The sequence below is a fragment of the Scyliorhinus torazame genome, chromosome 8 (genome assembly GCF_047496885.1).
Source record: "Scyliorhinus torazame isolate Kashiwa2021f chromosome 8, sScyTor2.1, whole genome shotgun sequence".
Lineage (NCBI taxonomy): Eukaryota > Metazoa > Chordata > Chondrichthyes > Carcharhiniformes > Scyliorhinidae > Scyliorhinus > Scyliorhinus torazame.
In genome coordinates, this window is record NC_092714.1 from 14,159,559 (window position 1) to 14,180,347 (window position 20,789).

At 48.4% G+C, this 20,789-nt stretch overlaps 1 protein-coding gene across 1 annotated transcript in view; it reads left to right on the forward strand.

Moving 5' to 3' along the window:
- LOC140427654 (arsenite methyltransferase) overlaps window positions 1–20,789 on the forward strand; it is a 66,343-nt gene that overhangs the window by 14,195 nt on the left and 31,359 nt on the right. The window contains exons 3-5 of the mRNA XM_072513111.1: window positions 6,450–6,600; window positions 8,532–8,668; window positions 18,479–18,548. Of these exons, the coding sequence (XP_072369212.1) occupies window positions 6,450–6,600; window positions 8,532–8,668; window positions 18,479–18,548 (358 nt within the window). The remainder of the gene's footprint in view (window positions 1–6,449; window positions 6,601–8,531; window positions 8,669–18,478; window positions 18,549–20,789) is intronic.

Below are 20,789 nucleotides of genomic sequence, written 5' to 3' on the forward strand. Positions count from 1 at the left end.
CACCAGCGCGGGGCTAGGGAGCGAAGGGGCTGGGCAGAGTAAACTCCGGAGCTAGGGAGTGAACATTTAAACATAGTTACTCCGTGCCAGTATTGCACTTGCCTTTGTCTTCCTTAATAAACCCCTTTTGGTTTACACCATACGGGCTCCAGTGTGTAGAACTCGAACCACCACGTTGGCGATGAGGTAAAAACTTTGTCCGTAGTGAAGTGCTGCGGAATTGAGGGGGGAAGAAAAGGCGGCCCAGAAATGTCAGTTGCCAAGTCGGAAAACAGCAGATCATAGAAGAAAAAGTGAGTCAAAATACCTACCATCGGTAAATAGGAACGGTTTAACCATTGGGCTGAGGATTGGAGTCAGGACACACAACTCCGTTACTTCTTCACTGCAGATGAAACCACTGGTGAAGATAAACAGAAGGTAACCTTTCTGACAATCTGTGGACGTCAAACCTACCACTTGATTCGGAATCTGACATCCCCTGAGTCACCTGACTCGAAGTCCTTTGGCCTCATGGCCAAACTGGTGAGGGAGCATTTTAACCCAAGGTTGGGGTTACCCCTCTCTCTGGCTCTGTAAAGACCTAATGACCTGCAATTGCTCGCATTCAAAGTGTCGTCTTGCATCCTTGACTTTGTCTATATATATGTTTCTGGAACCTACCTCTTCATTCACCTGAGGAAGGAGCAGTGCTCTGAAAGCTAGTGATTTGAAACAAACCTGTTGGATTTTAATCTATTGTTGTAAGACTTCTTACTGTGCCCTCCCCAGTCCAATGCCGGCATCTCCACATCAAGGTTTGATGAGAAAGACGTGGAAGCCCTTTTTAATCTCATTTGAGAAACTGACTAAGAAATTGAATTGGCCAATGACCATGTGGGTAGAGTTGGTTCAAACAACGTTGGTAGGTAGAGCTAGTGAAGTGTTTGCATCACTATCAAAGGAGGTATCTACGGATTATGATGAGGTGAGGATTTAAGTGCATATGAATTAGAGGCAGAAGCCCTACAGGCCGAAGTTTAGAAATCTATGGAAAGAACCAGGTCAGACATATATAGAATTTGAAAGTATTAAACAAAATTATTTAGATACGTTGGTAAGAGCATTAAAACTAGACCAAACATATGACGCTCTTAAGGAAAGGTTTTTCTTTCCACTTTAGTAAAAGCCACTGGCGTATCTGTTTTAACAAGTCTGTCTTCCCAGGATTTTTCTTCAGCTACCAACACTGTGATTTCCTGTGTCCAAATTTATTAAAATGAAAACAGTTATGTTTTCTCATCACAAACTAAAGAGAAAAAGCTGGAAAATCTCAGCAGGTCTGGCAGCATCTGTAGGGAGAGAAAAGAGCTAACATTTCCAGTCCAGATGAGGACTGTCAGAGGATACAGCAGGATTTAGATTGTTTGGAGACTTGGGCAGAGAGATGGCAGATGGAGTTAAATCCGGACAAATGTGAGGTAATGCATTTTGGAACGTCTAATACAGGTAGGGAATATACAGTGAATGGTAGAACCCTCAAGAGTATTGAAAGTCAGAGAGATCTAGGTGTACAGGTCCACAGGTCACTGAAAGGGGCAACACAGGTGGAGAAGGTAGTCAAGAAGGCATACGGCATGCTTGCCTTCATTGGCCGGGGCATTGAGTATAAAAATTAGCAAGTCATGTTGCAGCTGTATAGAACCTTAGTTAGGCCACACTTGGAGTATAGTGTTCAATTCTGATCGCCACACTACCAGAAGGATGTGGAGGCTTTAGAGAGGGTGCAGAAGAGATTTACCAGGATGTTGCCTGGTATGGAGGGCATTAGTTATGAGGAGCGGTTGAATAAACTTGATTTGTTCTCACTGGAACAACGGAGGTTGAGGGGCGACCTGAAAGAGGTGTACAAAATTATGAGGGGCATAGACAGAGTGGATAGTCAGAGGCTTTTTCCCAGGGTAGAGGGGTCAATTACTAGGGGCATAGGTTTAAGGTGCGAGGGGCAAGGTTTAGAGGAGATTTACGAGGCAAGTTTTTTACACAGCGGGTAGTGGGTGCCTGGAACTCGCTGCCGGAGGAGGTGGTGGAAGCAGGGACAATAGTGACGTTAAAGGGGCATCTTGACAAATACATGAATAGGATGGGAATAGAGGGATCCGGACCCCGGAAGTGTAGAAGATTTTAGTTTAGACGGGCAGCATGGTTGGCACGGGCTTGGAGGGCCAAAAGGCCTGTTCCTGTGCTGGACATTCCTTTGTTCTTTGTTCAGATGACCCTTTGTCAAAACTATAAGACAGAGGAAGTGGAAAATATTCATATTGTGGAGTGAGAATGAAAGATGAGTCATAGCCACAGAAACCCAGGGAAACCGGGTGCTAATAGCCACAGAAACCAAGGGGAAAGAGTGTTCATGGCAGTCCCCAGAGAGAAAAAAAGGTGTGAAAAGCCAAACAGCAGAGAAACTAACATCAGTGGGTAAACTGTGACAGATGTTGATGTGGGGGGGGGAGGGGAACATAGAACATAGAACCGTACAGCACAGTACCGGCCCTTCAACCCACGATGTTGTGCCAACCATTTATCCTAATCTAAGATTAACCTAACCTACACCCCTTCAATTTACTGCTGTCCATGTGATGCTTAAATGTCCCGAATGACTGACTCCACCACCTCTGCTGGCAGTGCATTCCACACACCCACCACTCTCTGTGTAAAGAACCTACCTCTGACACCTCTCCTATACCTTCCCCCAATCACCTTAAAATTATGTCCCCTCGTGACAGCCATTTCCGCCCTGGGGAAAAGTCTCTGGCTATCCACTCTATCCATGCCTCTCATCACCTTGTACACCTCTATCAAGTCACCTCTCTGCCTTCTTTGCTCCAGTGAGAAATGCCCTAGCTCCCTCAACCTTTCTTCATAAGACATGCCCTCCAGTCCAGGCAGCATCCTGGTAAATCCCCTCTGCACCTTTTCCAAAGCATCCACATCCTTCCTACAATGAGGTGACCAGAACTGGTCACAATATTCCAAGTGTGGTCTAACTAGGGTTTTATAAAGCTGCAGCAAAACCTCGCGGCTCTTAAACTCAATCCCCCTGTTAATGGAAGCCCTGGCGGGAAGGATTGGGGAAAACCCCAAGGCGTTCTACACTTATGTGAGAAATAAGAGGATGATCAGAGTGAGAGTGGGACCGATCAGAGATAGTGAAGGGAACTTGTGCCTAGAGTCTGAGGAAGTAGGGAAGGCCCTAAATGAATATTTTGCTTCAGTATTCACTAGAGAGGGGGACCTTGTTGCTCATGAGAACAGCGTGAACCAGGTTAATAAACTCAAACAGGTTGATATTAAGAAGGAGGATGTGCTGGAAATTTTGAAGGGGGAAGCAAAGGGGAAGGAAAGGTGGATAAGATGGGGGGGTGGGGGGGGCGGTTAAATGTATATAAAGAAATCAAGAGAGAAAGAAATGGTAAAAGACAGTTAAAATGAAATGGGATCAAAACAAAGGTTGAGGTGGGGTAGAGCTAATCATCTGAAGTTGTTGAATTCGATGTTGAGACCGGAAGGCTGTCGCGTGCCTAACCGGAAGATGAGGTGTTGTTCCTCCAGTTTGCGTTGAGCTTCACTGGAACATTGCAGCAGGCCAAGGACAGGCCTGTGGGCATGGGCATGGACGTTTTCTCATCTCTCTTCCACTATCACAGGTTTCCTTTTTAACATGAGTCAAACTCTCCTTACCATCACCAACCAGACCTCCTTTGCCTTGACTAACTTCTCATTTCCCCAGTTTCTATCCTTCACAGATTGAAATCGATGTCTAAAACCAGACTTTGCTTTGTGAGCTAATTCAAATTCATCTGCCATTTCCGCTGTCACTCCAGCAGTTTTAACCTTTTGCTCTTCCACACTAGTTATCACGACTGCAGGAATTCCTCCAAGATAATCCCTTTGCTCACATCTACATCATGCATCGCCATCTCTGTTCTACCTAATTTATTCCCACAAATGCATTCCTAAGTCTGCAGACACTCTTTCAATTTGCCCCATCTCTGATCTCAAAAATAGTTTCGCTCATTGTTTACATTTTCCAGTACTTCCTCTTTATCCAAATGAATTAGAGGAAAATCACGCTCAAGCTTTAACCCTCCCTCTTCTCCCTGTTTCATTCCTGCCAAAACCTCACGCTTGTCCTCATCTTTTCCACACCAAAACCTCTTTAAAGATGTTAATATTACATATTCTGTGGGATTTAGTCTACCTGGTGTGTGTGCCAGATCATTTACTTCACTCCGTTTTATTTCACTCTGATGTGGCCCACTAAATCTACCTTTCAGTGATTCACCCGCCACCGTTAATAACACTAGCCCTTTCTCCCCTACTACAAAACTATGAGTCTGTGCGCTCTAATCAGCCATTGTTTTCATTCCCTGCTGTGCTATCTTCAAATACATCCTTGCCACCACACAAGCCCCATTCAGTCCTTCTGTGAAACTTGGTACATTGCCCAAAAGAGTCGCCTCTAATTGTTTTTACTCAGTAACTTTTCTCGGATTAATTTCATTGGTCCTCGAACTTCATGTCCATAAACCACTTAAAAAGGACTAAATCTTGTAGAATCATTTGGTGCATCCCTAATGGCAAATAATAAAAAATGAATGCCTTTGACCCAATCATGAGGGTAATCTCGACTGTACGCTCTCATCATTCTTTTCAAAGTTTGATGCCACCTCTCTAATGCTTCCTACGACTCTGGGTAATACGCCGATGATTTGTATTGTTTTATTTCCGAGCTATTCATGATTTTTTAAAATAATCGTGACCTGAGATTGTATCTCTTGTAGTGGAATACTTGCCCGCACTTAAAGAACTTGGTTAATTCCTTTGCCATTCTCTTGGCTGTGATGTTTCTCATTGGTATGACTTCAGGAAATCTAGTGTATATATCCATAATAGTTAACAAGGTTTGATTTCCACTTCACATTTTTGAAACTGGTCCAACACAGTTGACTAAAACTCTTGGAAAGGGTTTTTCAATGATGATAAAAAAAGTCGGAAAGTTGTAGTTGCCTGTAAGCAATATTGTAGATAGCTGGTGGTGTGACCTCCAACCAGCAGGTGGTGGTACAGACCCACCATGCGATCCTGAGACAGTGGTCATGTGACAAGGCCCTCAGATATATATACGGGCAGACCGGAGATCAGGAGATGGTTATAAGATGTACATGAGGATAGTCGTGCATAGGGGTAGTTCCAGGGGAGTACACAGAAACTCCATGATAACTTGCTCTGTAACAGATTGTTATCTTACCACGTGTGATTTAATAAAGATCCTGGTTTGGACAAGTAACAGACTAGTCTGTGGATTCCTTGCAAGACATCAAACACCAAACACAACAAAAGTAAGTTGTGAAGGGGACGTTAGGAGGCTACAAAGAAATATTAAAAGGTTAAGTGAATGGGCAAAGTTCTGGCATATGGAATATAATGTGGGAAATTGTCAATTGTCTATTTTTGCAGGAGGGGTAAGAAAGCATGTTCTCTAAGTGGTGAGAGATTGCAGAGCTCTGAGGTGCAGAGGGATCTGGGTGTCCTAGTGCATGAGTCGCAAAAGACTAGTATACAGGTACAGCAAGTAATTAGGAAAGCTCATAGAATGTTATTATTTATTGTGAGGGGAATTGAAAGAGCCCACCACTCTGGCAACATCAGCTTTCCAGAGATCGGGGCACTGTTTTTAAAGGGTGCCCGGATCCCAAGCCCCAGCACTGAAACTAAAAACAAAGAACCAACCACTGCCCACCATGCTCACGGGGAACTTCCGCCCCATGGGCCCCCCAGAAGAAGCCCTGCCCGACAGTACCCTGGCAATGCCTCTTGGCACTACTCCCTGGGACTGCCCCTTGACAGTGTACCAGGAGGCAGTGCCAGGATACAGCCAAGGTATTACCCAGGCATGTCCCTCTCCCCCTGGGGGCTGCACCTACCTCTGTGCCCCCAGCGTGGTCTCTTCACCTGGCTCACTTTGCTGCAGACCTGTTGTAAACCTCGTCGACGTGATGTGGGAAATCCAAATGTGGAGGAACAAGACCGCAGGGAAGCGCGTTAATGGCATGGTAATGTATTTACATGAGGTTCCCAACTTTCCTGGGTGTGACGTCACTGGCAGGGGGTGGGGATTATCGTGTCGCCAGATCTCGCCTGCGAGATTCTTTATTTTGCGCCCACACCACCATTTGCGACACACACGGGAACAAAATCCTGGCCTCTGACTCTTTTTTCTCTGTCTCTATCTCTTTCTCTCTTCCTTTTTCTGTCTTCCACTCTGTTTCTGTCTATTTCTTTGCGTGTGTGTGTGCATGTGCGTGCGTGTGTGTCTCTCTCTTAATCTCGCTGTTTCTGGCCTGCCTTTCTCAATCGCTCACTCTCTTTCTCTCCGCCCCCTATTCATTTTTCCAATTGTTTTCCAGATATTTTGGATGTGGGCTCGTAGTCCCAGAGGGACTGGAAGGATGCAATGTGTTGGATCTGGGAAGTGGTTCGGGTCGAGACAGCTATATCCTGAGCAAGCTGGTGGGGCCCAATGGTCATGTAACTGGAGTGGACATGACAGACGAGCTGGTAAGGCAATGGAAGAAGTATTAATGTTGTAATTGTTGTCCTCTCGGCTAGACCCCAGCGTAAATACTTCTTCGAATTTATTCTCTATATTTTGTGAACGTTTGTGTATTAATTCACTTCTGGAGTCACTCTCTGGTCCCATTCTTTATTTGTGAGACAAAGTAATCAACAATATAAATTTATTTGACTGTGGATACCATGATCACCTGAACCCGGTCTTGAGGTCACTTACCAGCCTCCTGAAGAAATTCCTTAACCCACCAACTGAACGTAGAGTGCAGAAAACAATAACAGCGCTCACCGAACCACTGTCCTGTATCACTACCCCAAGGGGTTATTTTGTTTTTGGGTTGGCCAAGTATGTCCTGCTGCCTCATCACAGGTCACTGCTCTGTTCTGAGTGATCAGTCCCCCTCTACTCCTCCTTCACTCCCGACAATGCTCAGATCTGGAGTCACACAATTGACTGGGTAAGGACGACAGGTTTCCTTCCCTGAAGGACTTTAGTGAACCAGATTTTTACACCAATCGATGATATCTTTGTGGCCATCAGTACTAGACCAGATTTCAATTCCAGGTTTATTAACAGAACCTAAATTCCACCAGTAGCCATGGTGGGTTTTGAACCGATGTTCCCATTAGCCTGGGTCTCGGGATTACTGCTCCAGTGACATTACCACTGTACCATCATCTTTGCTACCGTCTCCATGATGTACCTGTTCCTGGGAGTGTTTGATGGGGACAGTGTAGAGGGAGCTTCACTCTGTATCTAACCCCGTGCTGTACCTGTCCTGGGAGTGTTTGATGGGGACAGTGTAGAGGGAGCTTTACTCTGTATCTAACCCCGTGCTGTACCTGTCCTGGGAGTGTTTGATGGGGAGAGTGTGGAGGGAGCTTTACTCTGTATTTAACCCCGTGCTGTACCTGTCCTGGGAGTGTTTGATGGGGACAGTGTAGAGGGAGCTTTACTCTGTATCTAACCCCATGCTGTACCTGTCCTGGGAGTGTTTGATGGGGCCAGTGTAGAGGGAGCTTTACTCTGTATCTAACCCCATGCTGTACCTGTCCTGGGAGTGTTTGATGGGGCCAGTGTAGAGGGAGCTTCACTCTGTATCTAACTCCGTGCTGTACCTGTCCTGGGAGTGTTTGATGGGGACAGTGTAGAGGGAGCTTCACTCTGTATCTAACCCCGTGCTGTACCTGTCCTGGGAGTGTTTGATGGGGACAGTGTAGAGGGAGCTTTACTCTGTATCTAACCCCGTGCTGTACCTGTCCTGGGAGTGTTTGATGGGGACAGTGTAGAGGGAGCTTCACTCTGTATCTAACCCCGTGTTGTGCCTGTCCTAAGAGTGTTTGATGGGGACAGTGTAGAGGGAGCTTTACTCTGTATCTAACCCCGTGCTGAACCTGTCCTGGGAGTGTTTGATGGGGACAGTGTAGAGGGAGCTTTACTCAGTATCTAACCCCGTGCTGTACCTGTCCTGGGAGTGTTTGATGGGGACAGTGTAGAAGGAGTTTTACTCTGTGTCTAACCCCGTGCTGTACCTGTCCTGGGAGTGTTTGATGAGGACAGTGTAGAAGGAGTTTTACTCTGTGTCTAACCCCGTGCTGTACCTGTCCTGGGAGTGTTTGATGGGGACAGTGTAGAAGGAGTTTTACTCAGTATCTAACCCCGTGCAGTACCTGTCCTGGGAGTGTTTGATGAGGACAGTGTAGAAGGAGTTTTACTCTGTGTCTAACCCCGTGCTGTACCTGTCCTGGGAGTGTTTGATGGGGACAGTGTAGAGGGAGCTTTACTCTGTATCTAACTCCATGTTGTGTCTGTCCTGGGAGTGTTTGTTGGGGACAGTGTAGAGGGAGCTTCACTCTGTATCTAACCCCGTGCTGTGAATGAGAGCCTGTTTCCTTACTCCCCTCTGTTTCTACTCCAGATCGAAGTCTCACGAAAGTTCATCTCATATCATCAGGAGAAGTTTAGTTACAAGGAAGCAAACATAGAATTTATCCAGGGATACATTGAGATGCTGGGAGCTGCTGGGATTCAGAACAACAAATTTGATGTTCTTATGTAAGTCAAGGAAAAATCTTGCTGATTTGGATGATACTGTTTAAAAAAATCTTGACTGATGATTATTTTGGCCAATTCTCTCAGGGACCTGACTGTTACTTTTGATGGTTTTGCCAATCATGGGCTGCATCTCCTGTAACTTCCACCAAGTGACCATTCATCATGGGTATGCCTCGGCCATAAGTGCGGGCAAGTATTCCACTACAACAGGTGTCACAACCAAATTCAACCGAGGCACTTGATGTCCCAATGCTCATTGGAGGAAAGCAATTCCCTCCAGTCCAATGGGATCTTCACATTGAGTAATTCCAGTTTATTCATACCTTGGAGAAAAGTTACATTCAGCTCTGGACAACACACCTCAGGAAAGATCAGGGCGGAATTTTGTGACAGGGGATTTCCCCCCACCCACTTACCAGCTGGAGGACCAATGGGAACCCTGTATTTCATCCAGGAGGCAGGGTGGACCAACTCATTTAAGTTGCCTTAACCGACTCCCAATGGGATTTGGAACGCCAGGGGAAATCTTGCCGCCTGGGAGAGCTGCAGACCAATCAGAGGCCAGCAGCTTCCCGTTGCCAGCAGCGCCACCAAAAGCTGTGGCCGCCACTGGTATTGATCCAAGGACTTCACTAGGGATTGGTGGAGACAGGTTAGTGTGGGTGGGACGGGTGTGGTGGGGAGGTATACACTGGAGAGATGGGGCCGAGTTGGGGAGGAGGCCAGGAGAAAGCCAAGCCGGCCTTCAGGAGATTGGGTGGCCCACCTAAGTCCGATTAAATCCCTGAGCCGCCACTGAATCCTGTGGGCTCAGGGATAATTGGTGTCAAGTCACACATTACTGAGCCGAGTTGACATCCTGTCAATGTCACTTTGGGCCTCTCTGCCCCCTACTTAATTGGGGTCAGCTTTCCCGATGCTTTGATGCAGATATTCCCGAACAATTCTCCCATCCTCCCCCACTCGCCATCATTCTCACTCCGGAGGCCTCAGTTAAACACTGGCCATGGTCTCCTTAGAGACGCTGCAGCGCAGGTTCACCATAAGGATACGAGGGGGCGAGAGGCCGACATAGTAAAGATAACCCTGCTATTCAATAAAGGAGGGAGAGAAAAAAATGGAGAGCTAAAGGCCAGTTAGCCTGACATCGTCTCTGTGAAAATGCCGGAATCCATTGCTATGGAAGTGTGAACTTAGAAAATCATAATCTGATCAGGCAGTCAACATGATTTTCTGAAAGGGAATTTGCACTTTACAAAACTATTCATGTTTTTTGAGAATGTAACTGAAAAGAAGATGGCGCCTGAGCGAGGCGGCTCTCTGTGAGCTCTCCCCAACAGATCCACTTTTTACTTAACTTATACTCGTTCTAATCTTTTAAAATTTAATTATTTTTAAAAAAATATATTTTATTCAAAATTTTTGGCCAAACATAACAGTACATTGTGTATCTTTTACACAGTAATATAACAATATAAATAACAATGGCCAGTTTTTTAAACAAGAAATAAATAATATATAAACAACATCAAAATTTAAAAAAACTAAATAGCAACTGCCTTGTCCCAAATAAATACTCTCCAAAAATACAATTCAACAGTCCAATATACAATTACCTATGACAACAACCTATACATATCATACTTATACACTAACATCCCTGAGAGTCTTTCTGGTTCCTCCCTCCCACCCAAAACCCCTGTCGTGCCGGACATGACCAGAACATGTGGGTGTGATTCGCTGGGCTTCTCGAGCATCTCGCACACCTATCCTCTACTCCAAAAAATTTGCTGAGCCGTGCTCCAGTCATATGCACCCTGTGTAACACCTTAAATTGTATCAGGCTTAGCCTGGCACACGAGGACGATGAGTTTACCCTACTTAGGGCATCAGCCCACAGCCCCTCCTCAATCTCCTCCCCCAGCTCTTCTTCCCATTTCCCTTTCAGCTCATCTACCATGATCTCCCCCTCGTCCCTCATTTCCCTATATATGTCTGATACCTTACCATGCCCCACTCATATCTTTGAGATCACTCTGTCCTGCACCTCCTGCGTCGGGAGCTGCGGGAATTCCCTCACCTGTTGCCTCGCAAAAGCCCTCAGTTGCATATACCGGAATGCAATCCCTTGGGGCAACCCATATTTTTCGGTCAGCGCTCCCAGACTTGCAAACGTCCCATCTACAAACAGATCTCTCAATTGTGTTACTCCTGCTCTTTGCCATGTTCCAAATCCCCCACCCATTCTCCCCGGAGCAAACCTATGGTTATTTCTTATCGGGGACTACACCGAGGCTCCCGTCTTTCCCCTATGCCGTCTCCACTGCCCCCAAATTTTCAGAGTAGCCACCACCACCGGGCTTGTGGTGTATTTCTTCGGTGAGAACGGCAACGGCGCCGTCACCATAGCTTGTAGGCTAGTCCCCCTGCAGGACGCCCTCTCCAATCTCTTCCACGCCGCTCCCTCCTCTTCTCCCATCCACTTACATACCATTGAGATATTGGCGGCCCAGTAGTACTCACTTAGGCTCGGTAGTGCCAGCCCCCCCCTTTCCCTACTACGCTGCAAAAATCCCTTCCTCACTCTCGGGGTCTTCCCGGCCCACACAAAACTCATGATACTCTTCTCTATCCTTTTGAAAAAAGCCTTCGTGATCACCACCGGGAGGCACTGAAACACAAAGAGGAATCTCGGGAGGACCACCATTTTAACCGCCTGCACCCTCCCTGCCAGTGACAGGGATACCATGTCCCATCTCTTGAAGTCCTCCTCCATCTGTTCCACCAACCGCGTTAAATTTAACCTATGCAATGTACCCCAATTCTTGGCTATCTGGATCCCCAAGTAGCGAAAGTCCCTTGTTACCTTCCTCAGCGGTAGGTCCTCTATTTCTCTGCTCTGCTCCCCTGGATGCACCACAAACAACTCGCTTTTCCCCATGTTCAGTTTATATCCTGAGAATTCTTCAAACTCCCGAAGTATCCGCATTATCTCTGGCATCCCCTCCGCCGGGTCCGCCACATACAACAACAGATCGTCCGCATACAGAGATACCCGGTGTTCTTCTCCTCCCCTGAGTACTCCCCTCCACTTCCTGGAACCCCTCAATGCTATTGCCAGGGGCTCAATCGCCAGTGCAAACAATAATGGGGACAGAGGACATCCCTGCCTCGTCCCTCTATGGAGCCGAAAGTACGCAGACCCCCGTCCATTCGTGACCACGCTCGCCATCGGGGCCCTATACAGCAGCTGTACCCATCTAATATACTCATCTCCAAAACCAAATCTCCTCAACACCTCCCACAAATAATCCCACTCCACTCTATCAAATGCTTTCTCGGCATCCATCGCCACCACTATCTCCGCTTCCCCCTCTGGTGGGGGCATCATCATTACCCCTTGTAGCCTCCGTATATTCGTATTCAGCTGTCTCCCCTTCACAAACCCAGTTTGGTCCTCATGGACCACCCCCGGGACACAATCCTCTATCCTCATTGCCATTACCTTGGCCAGAATCTTAGCGTCTACGTTCAGGAGGGAAATAGGTCTATAGGACCCGCATTGCAGCGGGTCTTTTTCTTTCTTTAGGAGAAGCGATATCGTTGCCTCCGACATAGTCGGGGGCAGCTGTCCCCTTTCCCTCGCCTCATTAAAGGTTCTCATCAGTAGCGGGGCGAACAAGTCCACATATTTCCTGTAAAATTCAACTGGGAATCCATCCGGTCCCGGAGCCTTCCCCGCCTGCATGCTCCTAATTCCTTTCATTACTTCCTCCATTTCGATCTGTGCTCCCAGTCCCACCCTCTCCTGCTCCTCCACCTTAGGAAATTCCAGCTGGTCCAGAAAACACATCATTCTCTCCTTCCCATCCGGGGGCTGAGCTTCATATAATCTTTCATAAAATGCCTTGAATACTCCATTCACTCTCTCCGCTCCCCGCTCCATCTCTCCCTCCTCATCCCTCACTCCCCCTATTTCCCTCGCTGCTCCCCTTTTCCTCAATTGGTGGGCCAGCAACCTGCTCGCCTTGTCCCCATATTCGTACTGTACACCCTGTGCCTTCCTCCACTGTGCCTCTGCAGTACCCGTTGTCAGCAAATCAAATTCTACGTGTAGCCTTTGCCTTTCCCTGTACAGTCCCTCCTCCGGTGCCTCCGCATATTGCCTGTCCACCCTCAGAAGTTCTTGCAGCAACCGCTCCCGTTCCCTACTCTCCTGCTTTCCTTTATGTGCCCTTACTGATATCAGCTCCCCTCTAACCACTGCCTTCAGCGCCTCCCAGACCACTCCCACCTGGACCTCCCCACTATCATTGAGTGCCAAGTACTTTTCAGTGCACCCTCTCACCCTTAGACACACACCCTCATCCGCCATTAGTCCCATGTCCATTCTCCAGGGTGGACGCCGTTCTTTTTCCTCCCCTATCTCCAAGTCCACCCAATGTGGAGCGTGATCCGAAATGGCTATAGCCGTATACTCCGTCCCCCTCACCTTCGGGATCAACGCCCTTCCCAAAACAAAAAAGTCTATTCGTGAATAAACTTTGTGGACATAGGAGAAAAACGAAAACTCTTTACTCCTAGGTCTGCTAAATCTCCATGGGTCTACTCCTCCCATCTGCTCCATAAAGTCTTTAAGCACCTTGGCTGCTGCCGGCCTCCTTCCAGTCCTGGACCTCGATCTGTCCAGCCCTGGTTCCAGCACCGTGTTAAAATCTCCATCCATTACCAACTTCCCCACCTCTAGGTCCGGGATACGTCCTAACATGCGCCTCATAAAATTGGCATCATCCCAGTTCGGGGCATATACGTTCACCAAGACCACCGCCTCGCCCTGTAATTTGCCACTCACCATCACGTATCTGCCCCCACTATCCGCCACTATGGTCTTTGCCTCAAACATTACCCGCTTCCCCACTAGTATAGCCACCCCCCTGTTTTTCGCATCTAGCCCCGAATGAAACACCTGCCCCACCCATCCCTTGCGTAGTCTAACCTGGTCTATCAGTTTCAAATGCGTCTCCTGTAACATAACCACATCTGCCTTAAGTTTCTTAAGGTGTGCGAGTACCCGTGCCCTCTTTATCGGCCCGTTCAGCCCTCTCACATTCCACGTGATCAGCCGGGTTGGGGGGCTCTTTACCCCCCCCCTTGTCGATTAGCCATCCCCTTTTATCCAGCTCCTCACCCGGTTCCCACGCAGCTGTGTCCCCCCAGGCGGTGCCCCCCCGCCCACCCCACCCCATACCAGCTCCCCCCTCTCCCCAGCAGCAGCAACCCAGTAAATCCCCCTCCCACCCCCCCCGCTAGATCCCCCACTAGCGTAGTTACACCCCCCATGTTGCTCCCAGAAGTCAGCAAACTCTGGCCGACCTCGGCTTCCCCCCGTGACCTCGGCTCGCACCGTGTGACGCCCCCTCCTTCCTGCTTCCCTATTCCCGCCATAATTATCATGGCGCGGGAACAAAGCCCGCGCTTCCCTTTTGGCCCCGCCCCCAATGGCCAACGCCCCATCTCCTCCACCTCCCTTCCTCCCTCCCCCACAACCTGTGGAAGAGAGAAAATTTACCGGGTCGCAGGATTAACAACATAAAACTCATCTTTCCCCCCTTTTCCCCCCCCTCTTCGCCCCCCATATTCACCCCACCACTTTGTTTCAAACGTTCTTTTTTTTTTTAAATAACCCGCTTATTCCAATTTCTCTTCAACAATAAAAGTCCACGCCTCATCCGCCGTCTCAAACTAGTGGTGCTTCCCTTGATATGTGACCCACAGTCTTGCCGGCTGCAGCATTCCAAATTTAATCTTCTTTTTATGAAGCACCGCCTTGGCCTGATTAAAGCTCGCCCTCCTTCTCGCCACCTCCGCACTCCAGTCTTGATATACGCGGATCACCGCGTTCTCCCATCTATTGCTCCGAGTTTTCTTTGCCCATCTGAGGACCATCTCTCTGTCCTTAAAACGGAGGAATCTCACCACTATGGCTCTGGGAATTTCTCCTGCTCTCGGTCCCCGCGCCATCACTCGGTATGCTCCCTCCACCTCCAGCGGACCCGTCGGGGCCTCCGATCCCATTAACGAGTGCAGCATCGTGCTCACATATGCCCCGACGTCCGCCCCTTCTGCACCTTCAGGAAGACCAAGAATCCTTAAATTATTCCTCCTCGCATTATTCTCCAGCACCTCCAGCCTTTCCACACATCGTTTATGGTGTGCCTCGTGTATCTCCGTCTTCACCACCAGGCCCTGTATATCGCCCTCATTCTCGGCAGCCTTTGCCTTCACAACCCGAAGCACCCGCTCCTGGGTCTTTTGCTCATCTTTTAGCCCTTCAATCGCCTGTAATATCGGGGCCAACAGCTCTTTCTTCATCTCCTTTTTAAGCTCTTCCACGCAGCGTTTCAAAAACTCGTGTTGTTCAGGGCCCCATATTAAACTGCCACCTTCCAATGCCATCTTGGTTTTTGCTTGCCTTCCTTGCCGCTGCTCTAAAGGATCCACCGCAATCCGGCCACTTTCCTCTCCTTTTTCCATCCGTATCCAGGGGGGATTCCCTTCTGGTTTACCGCACAGTGCTTTTAGCCGTTAAAATTGCCGTTGGGGCTGTTATTAAGAGCCCAAAGGTCCGTTCCACCGGGAGCTGCCGAAACGTGCGACTTAGCTGGTCATCGCCGCACCCAGAAGTTCCTTAAAATTTAATTCTAAGACTACATTGTATACCTTGTGTTGCCCTATTATGTATTTTCTTTTATTCCCTTTTCTTCCCATGTATTTAATGATCTGTTGAGCTGCTCGCAGAAAAATACTTTTCACTGTACCTCGGTACACGTGACAATAAACAAATCCAATCCAATCCAATCCAGTGCAGCCAGGGTGGCACAGTGGTTAGCACGGCGGCCTCACCGCACCAGGGACCCGGGTTCGATTCCGACCTCGGATGACTCTTTGCGGAGTCTGTACATCCTCCCCGTGTCTGCGTGGGTTTACTCCGGGGGCTCCGGTTTCCTCCCACAGTCCAAAGAAATGCAGGTTTGGTGGATTGGCCGCGCTAAACTGCCACGTTAGGGTGGAACAGGACGGGGGATTGGGCCTAGGGAGGGTGATCTTGCAAAGTGGCGGTGCAGACTCGATGGGCCAAATGGCCTCCTTCTGCACTGCAGGGATTCTATTCTATTCTGTTCTAACTGACGTGGCATATTTGGATTTTCTAAAGGCATTCCGCTAATGTTGTGCATGATGGCTTATTGGACAAGGCGAGGGCTCATGGAGTTAGGGACATCTGTTAGCATGGAGAGAGAATTGGTTAATGAACAGAAAGTAGAGAATAAGGATAAAAGCAGCATTCAAATTAGCAGACTCCCGAGTGGAGCGTTGAAAGGATCAATGCTGGGCCTCAGCTTTTACAAACTACATTAATGACTTGCCAAAGTTTGCTGATGGTACAATGCTGGCTGAGACACCAGTCTGTGAGGAGGACACAGCGAAGCTGTAATAAAAATGGAGAGAAATGTGAGGTTATTTGCCTCAGTGGGAAGAATAGAAAACCAGGGGGTGGATTCACCGTTGCCTGAAGCCGTGATCGGGATCCCCGATTGGGCGGAGTCTGGAGTATTCCCCCAAAACAGGTTTGGCGCCTGTGATGCTCCGATCTACCGCGTGGGCCTCAGCGAGCTACCCACCTTGCACTGGCTGGAGGAAACATGGGCGTCATTCTCCGCCGGCGGGAGTCTCCGTTTTGCCTGCGCCCGGGGGTTTCCCGACGGCGTGGGGCTGCCCCACAATGGGAAACCCCATTGACAGGCCGGTGTTACGGAGACTCCCGCCGGCCGGTCGGGGCAGAAATGTGGCGGGGCGGGTAGGAGAATTTCGCCCCATATCAGTGATTTTCCTCCACTTCCATTTGATTGACGGGCTGATCCTTCGCAGCGGCAAATCCTCTGGGCGGGCAATGGTGCAAGTTTTCTAAGCTTGGCCCTGACACAGTGACCCCCGAGATGGGCCAAGGGGTTCAGTGCTAACTGAGATCCCCCCCCCCCCACAAAGTCCATCAGAAAGCCACTCCTCCGCCCGACCATGCAAATACTGCCCCTTCACTGACAATAAGGGCATCATCCACCCCAACACGGATATAAAGGATCACCCTCCCCCACTCCACCCCCCCCCTACAGCATGCACAGCGGTGGCTAGTCCCCCTCCCCCACCAGCCTCCTTCAGCCCCCCCATCAGATCCCACATCAGCCATCGCATCAGAGACTCCATCAGTCACTCTGCCTGCAAGCGGAAGAGCAGTCCAGGCAGTACGGTGAAAAATCACTGCATTTTAGCTTACCCTTCCCTTACATCTGCTGCCTCAGACTCGTGTTTAGAATAGCAGCTGATACAAGTGTCAGAAGCTTCCTTGCAAGGATACTTGAAAGGGCTTCAAATCCCCTGGCGGCCTTTGAAACGCAAACCTCCCATTCAATTTCACACAGTACTACATTGCACAAGCCAGTGATTGACAGTTTTACTGGTCCAGAGACAAATGCATGGTGGATAATTTATCTATCTTTCCCTTCACGCTTGAATGCATCTTCATTACCCTGCTTTGATGCTAACCACAATGTTTGTAAACACTCTTGCTATGACTGACAGCTCCTCACCACATCAAAAGGAGTGGAGAGGTGTGGAATCTCAGTCATTGGGTAAACTCAAAACTGAGATTGATGTATTTTTGGACTCTAAGGGAATAAAGGGATAAGGGGATAGGGTGGGAAAGTGGAGTTGAGATAGCAGAATAGACATGATTGTATTGAGGCTGCAAAGACAACTCCTGCTCCTATTGCTCATGTATTTCGGGTGGAGAGCTTCCATAAACTTGGCTTGTATTCCATTGAGCTTTCCAGATTGAGGATTGAGGACATGGGCGGCACGGTAGCACAGTGGTTAGCACTGTTGCTTCACAGCATCAGGGTCCCAGGTTTGATTCCCAGCTTGGGTCACTGTCTGTGCGGTGTCTGCACGTTCTCCCCGTGTCTGCGTGGGTTTCCTCCGGGTGCTCTGGTTTCCTCCCGCAGTCCAAAAATGTGCGGGTTAGGTGGATTGGCCGTGTTAAATTACCCCTTAGTGTCCAAAAAGGTTAGGAGGGGTTACTGGGTTATGGGGATAGGGTGGAGGTGTGGGCTTGAGTAGGGTGCTCTTTCCAAGGGCCGGTGCAGACTCGATGGGCCGAATGGCCTCCTTCTGCACTGTGAATTCTATGATTCTATGAAAACTGAGATCAATAGATTTTTATTGAGTCTGGGCATCTATGGATAAATGCTAAGGCAGAAAAATTGAGTCATGATACAAATCAGTCATATATTACTTGGACGGCAGAACAGGTTCTAGGGGCTGAATGGCCTCCCCTTGATCTGATGAGCCATTACAGAGGCAAACATATGAACATATGAATTAGGAGCAGGAATAGACCACACAGAAAGCCTGCTCCATCATTCAATAAGGTCACGACTGATCTATTTGTCGCCTCGCGCTTACCTCCAATAACCTTTCACTCCCTGGCTTATCAAGAACCTAACTACCTCTACCTTTGAAATATTGAAACTCTGCTTCCATTGCCTTTTGAGGACGAGAGTTCCAAAGACTCACGATCCTCTGAGAGAAAGAAATTCCCCTCATCTCTGTCTTAACTGAGCAACCCCTTATTTTTAAACAGTGTCCCGTAGTTCCAGATTCTCCCGCAAGAGGAAACATCCTCTCCACATCCACCCTGTCAAGACCCCTCAGGATCTTAAAGTTTTAATCAAACATCTTTGCTGGTACTTTTTTCAGCTCAAACTGCGTCATCTGCCTGTGCCCAGACAAAAAGGCAGTCTTTGAAGAGGCCTATCGGGTCCTTAAGGTTGGTACTGCGCTGTCGCTGGAGGCTAGAATTAATAGTGTTTTTAGAATTAGATGCCTTGTGTGCTGAGGCTCTGAGATGCTGGTGTACAAAACGCTCCACTATTGAGACCATCATTCATAGAACATAGAACATACAGTGCAGAAGGAGGCCATTCGGCCCATCGGGTCTGCGCCGACCCACTTAAGCCCTCACTTCCACTCTATCCCTGTAACCCAATAACCCCTCCCAACCTTTTTTAGTCACTAAGGGCAATTTAGCATGGCCAACCCACCTAACCTGCACATCTTTGGACTGTGGGAGGAAACCGGAGCACTCGGAGGAAACCCACGCAGACACGGGGAGAACGTGCAGTGTGAATTCCGACCACCTCGTCACCGGTTTTCATAGAATCATAGCATTCACAGTGCAGAAGGAGGCCATTCGGCCCATCGAGCCTGCACCGGCCCTTGAGAGAGAACCCCACTTAAGCCCATGCCCCTACCCCATCCCCGTAACCCAACCCAACCTTTTGGCCACTAAGGGGCAATTTAGCACAGCCAACCCATCTAACCTGCACATCTTTGGACTGTGGGAGGAAACCGGAGCACCCGGAGGAAACCCGCACAGACACGGGGAGAACGTGCAGACTCCACACAGACAGTCACCCGAGGCCGGAATTTAACCCAGGACCCTGGAGTAGTGAGGCAGCAGTGCTAACCACTGTGCCGCCCCATGTTGTTATTTCAAAAGAGAAGCTTGCAGACCACGAAGGTACAAAACAAACAAGAGCTTTATTGGGAAGGTGATGTCACATGGACACTAGTGTACAATGACTGTTAGCCTGCCCAAACTGCCAACGGCGTCATCAGTACATCACGTGATCAAACTTTTAACATGACCTTGTTCCAACTGAGAACAAACATTAATACACAATACCTGTTCTCTCATTTAATAAAATCATGGCTAATCTGCTACCCCAACTCCACTTGCCCCCTCTTTTTCCCATAATCGAAGATCCCTCCCACCCGGCTTTCTCACTTTTCCAACTTCTTCAATCGGGCAGCAGTTACAGAAGTCTGAGAACACGCACGAACAGACTCAAAAACAGCTTCTTCCCCACTGTTACCAGACTCCTAAACCACCCTCTTATGAACTGACCTGTTAGTACTACACTCCTGTATGCTTCACCGATGCCGGTGCCTATGTATTTACATTGTGGACCTTGTTTTGCCCTATTATGTATTTTATTTTTATTTTATTTTATTTTCATGTACTAAATGATCTGTTGAGCTGCTCACAGAAAAATACTTTTCACTGCACCTCGGTACACGTGACAATAAACCAATCCAATCCAATCCAGTCCAATCTCTTAGTACTCAAAGCCCTATCAATTCAATGACTGACCCAGGTAGCGCAAGTGGTTAGCACTGTGGCCTCACAGAGCCAGGGTCCCAGGTTCGATTCCCCGCTGGGTCACTGCCTGTGTGGAATCTGCACGTTCTCCCCGTGTGTGTGTGGGTTTCCTCCGGGTGCTCCGGTTTCCTCCCACGGTCCAAAGACGTGCAGGTTAGGTGGATTGGCCATGATAAATTGCTCTTAGTGACCAAAGAAAAGGTTAGCAGGAGTGATTGGGTTACGGGGATAGGGTGGAAGTGAGGGCTTAAGTAGGTCGGTTCGGACTCAATGGGCCGAATGGCCTCCTTCTGCCCTGTATGTTGTATGTTCTGTGACCCACATTCCTCTGAACCAGAAAATGGCAAAGATTCACAAACATTTGAGTAAAGAAACTCACCTCACCTCAGTCCCAAATGGCTGACTCCCTTTATCCTGCCTATGGTCCCTAATTCTCCAGGAGATGCAGTCTCTCAGCATCTACTCAGTCATTTAAGAATTTTATGCGAATCAATGCGATCACCACTCATCCTTTTAATATGAGGGCCATTCCCATCAAACCCTCCTCATCGGACGGCCCTCTCATTCCAAGAATCAGTCAAATAAACCATTGTTGCATTCATTATATGAGCTTAGCTTTGACTTTCCAACCTGCCTGGCTTGGGATTGTCCTACCGTGAGTTATATTCCCACCAGTGTAACTCTCTGGTTTGCAAAGGTTTGGGGCGCTATGTCTAAGGAAGGTGAGTCAACATTAGAGAAGCAGTTATGAGTCTCCATGGTGTTGGGGTGAGGGAGGGGAAAAGTCAGTGTCGCTAGCTAGGGCGGTGGTTGTGGTGGTTGGAAGTCAACCATCTCAACTCCAGG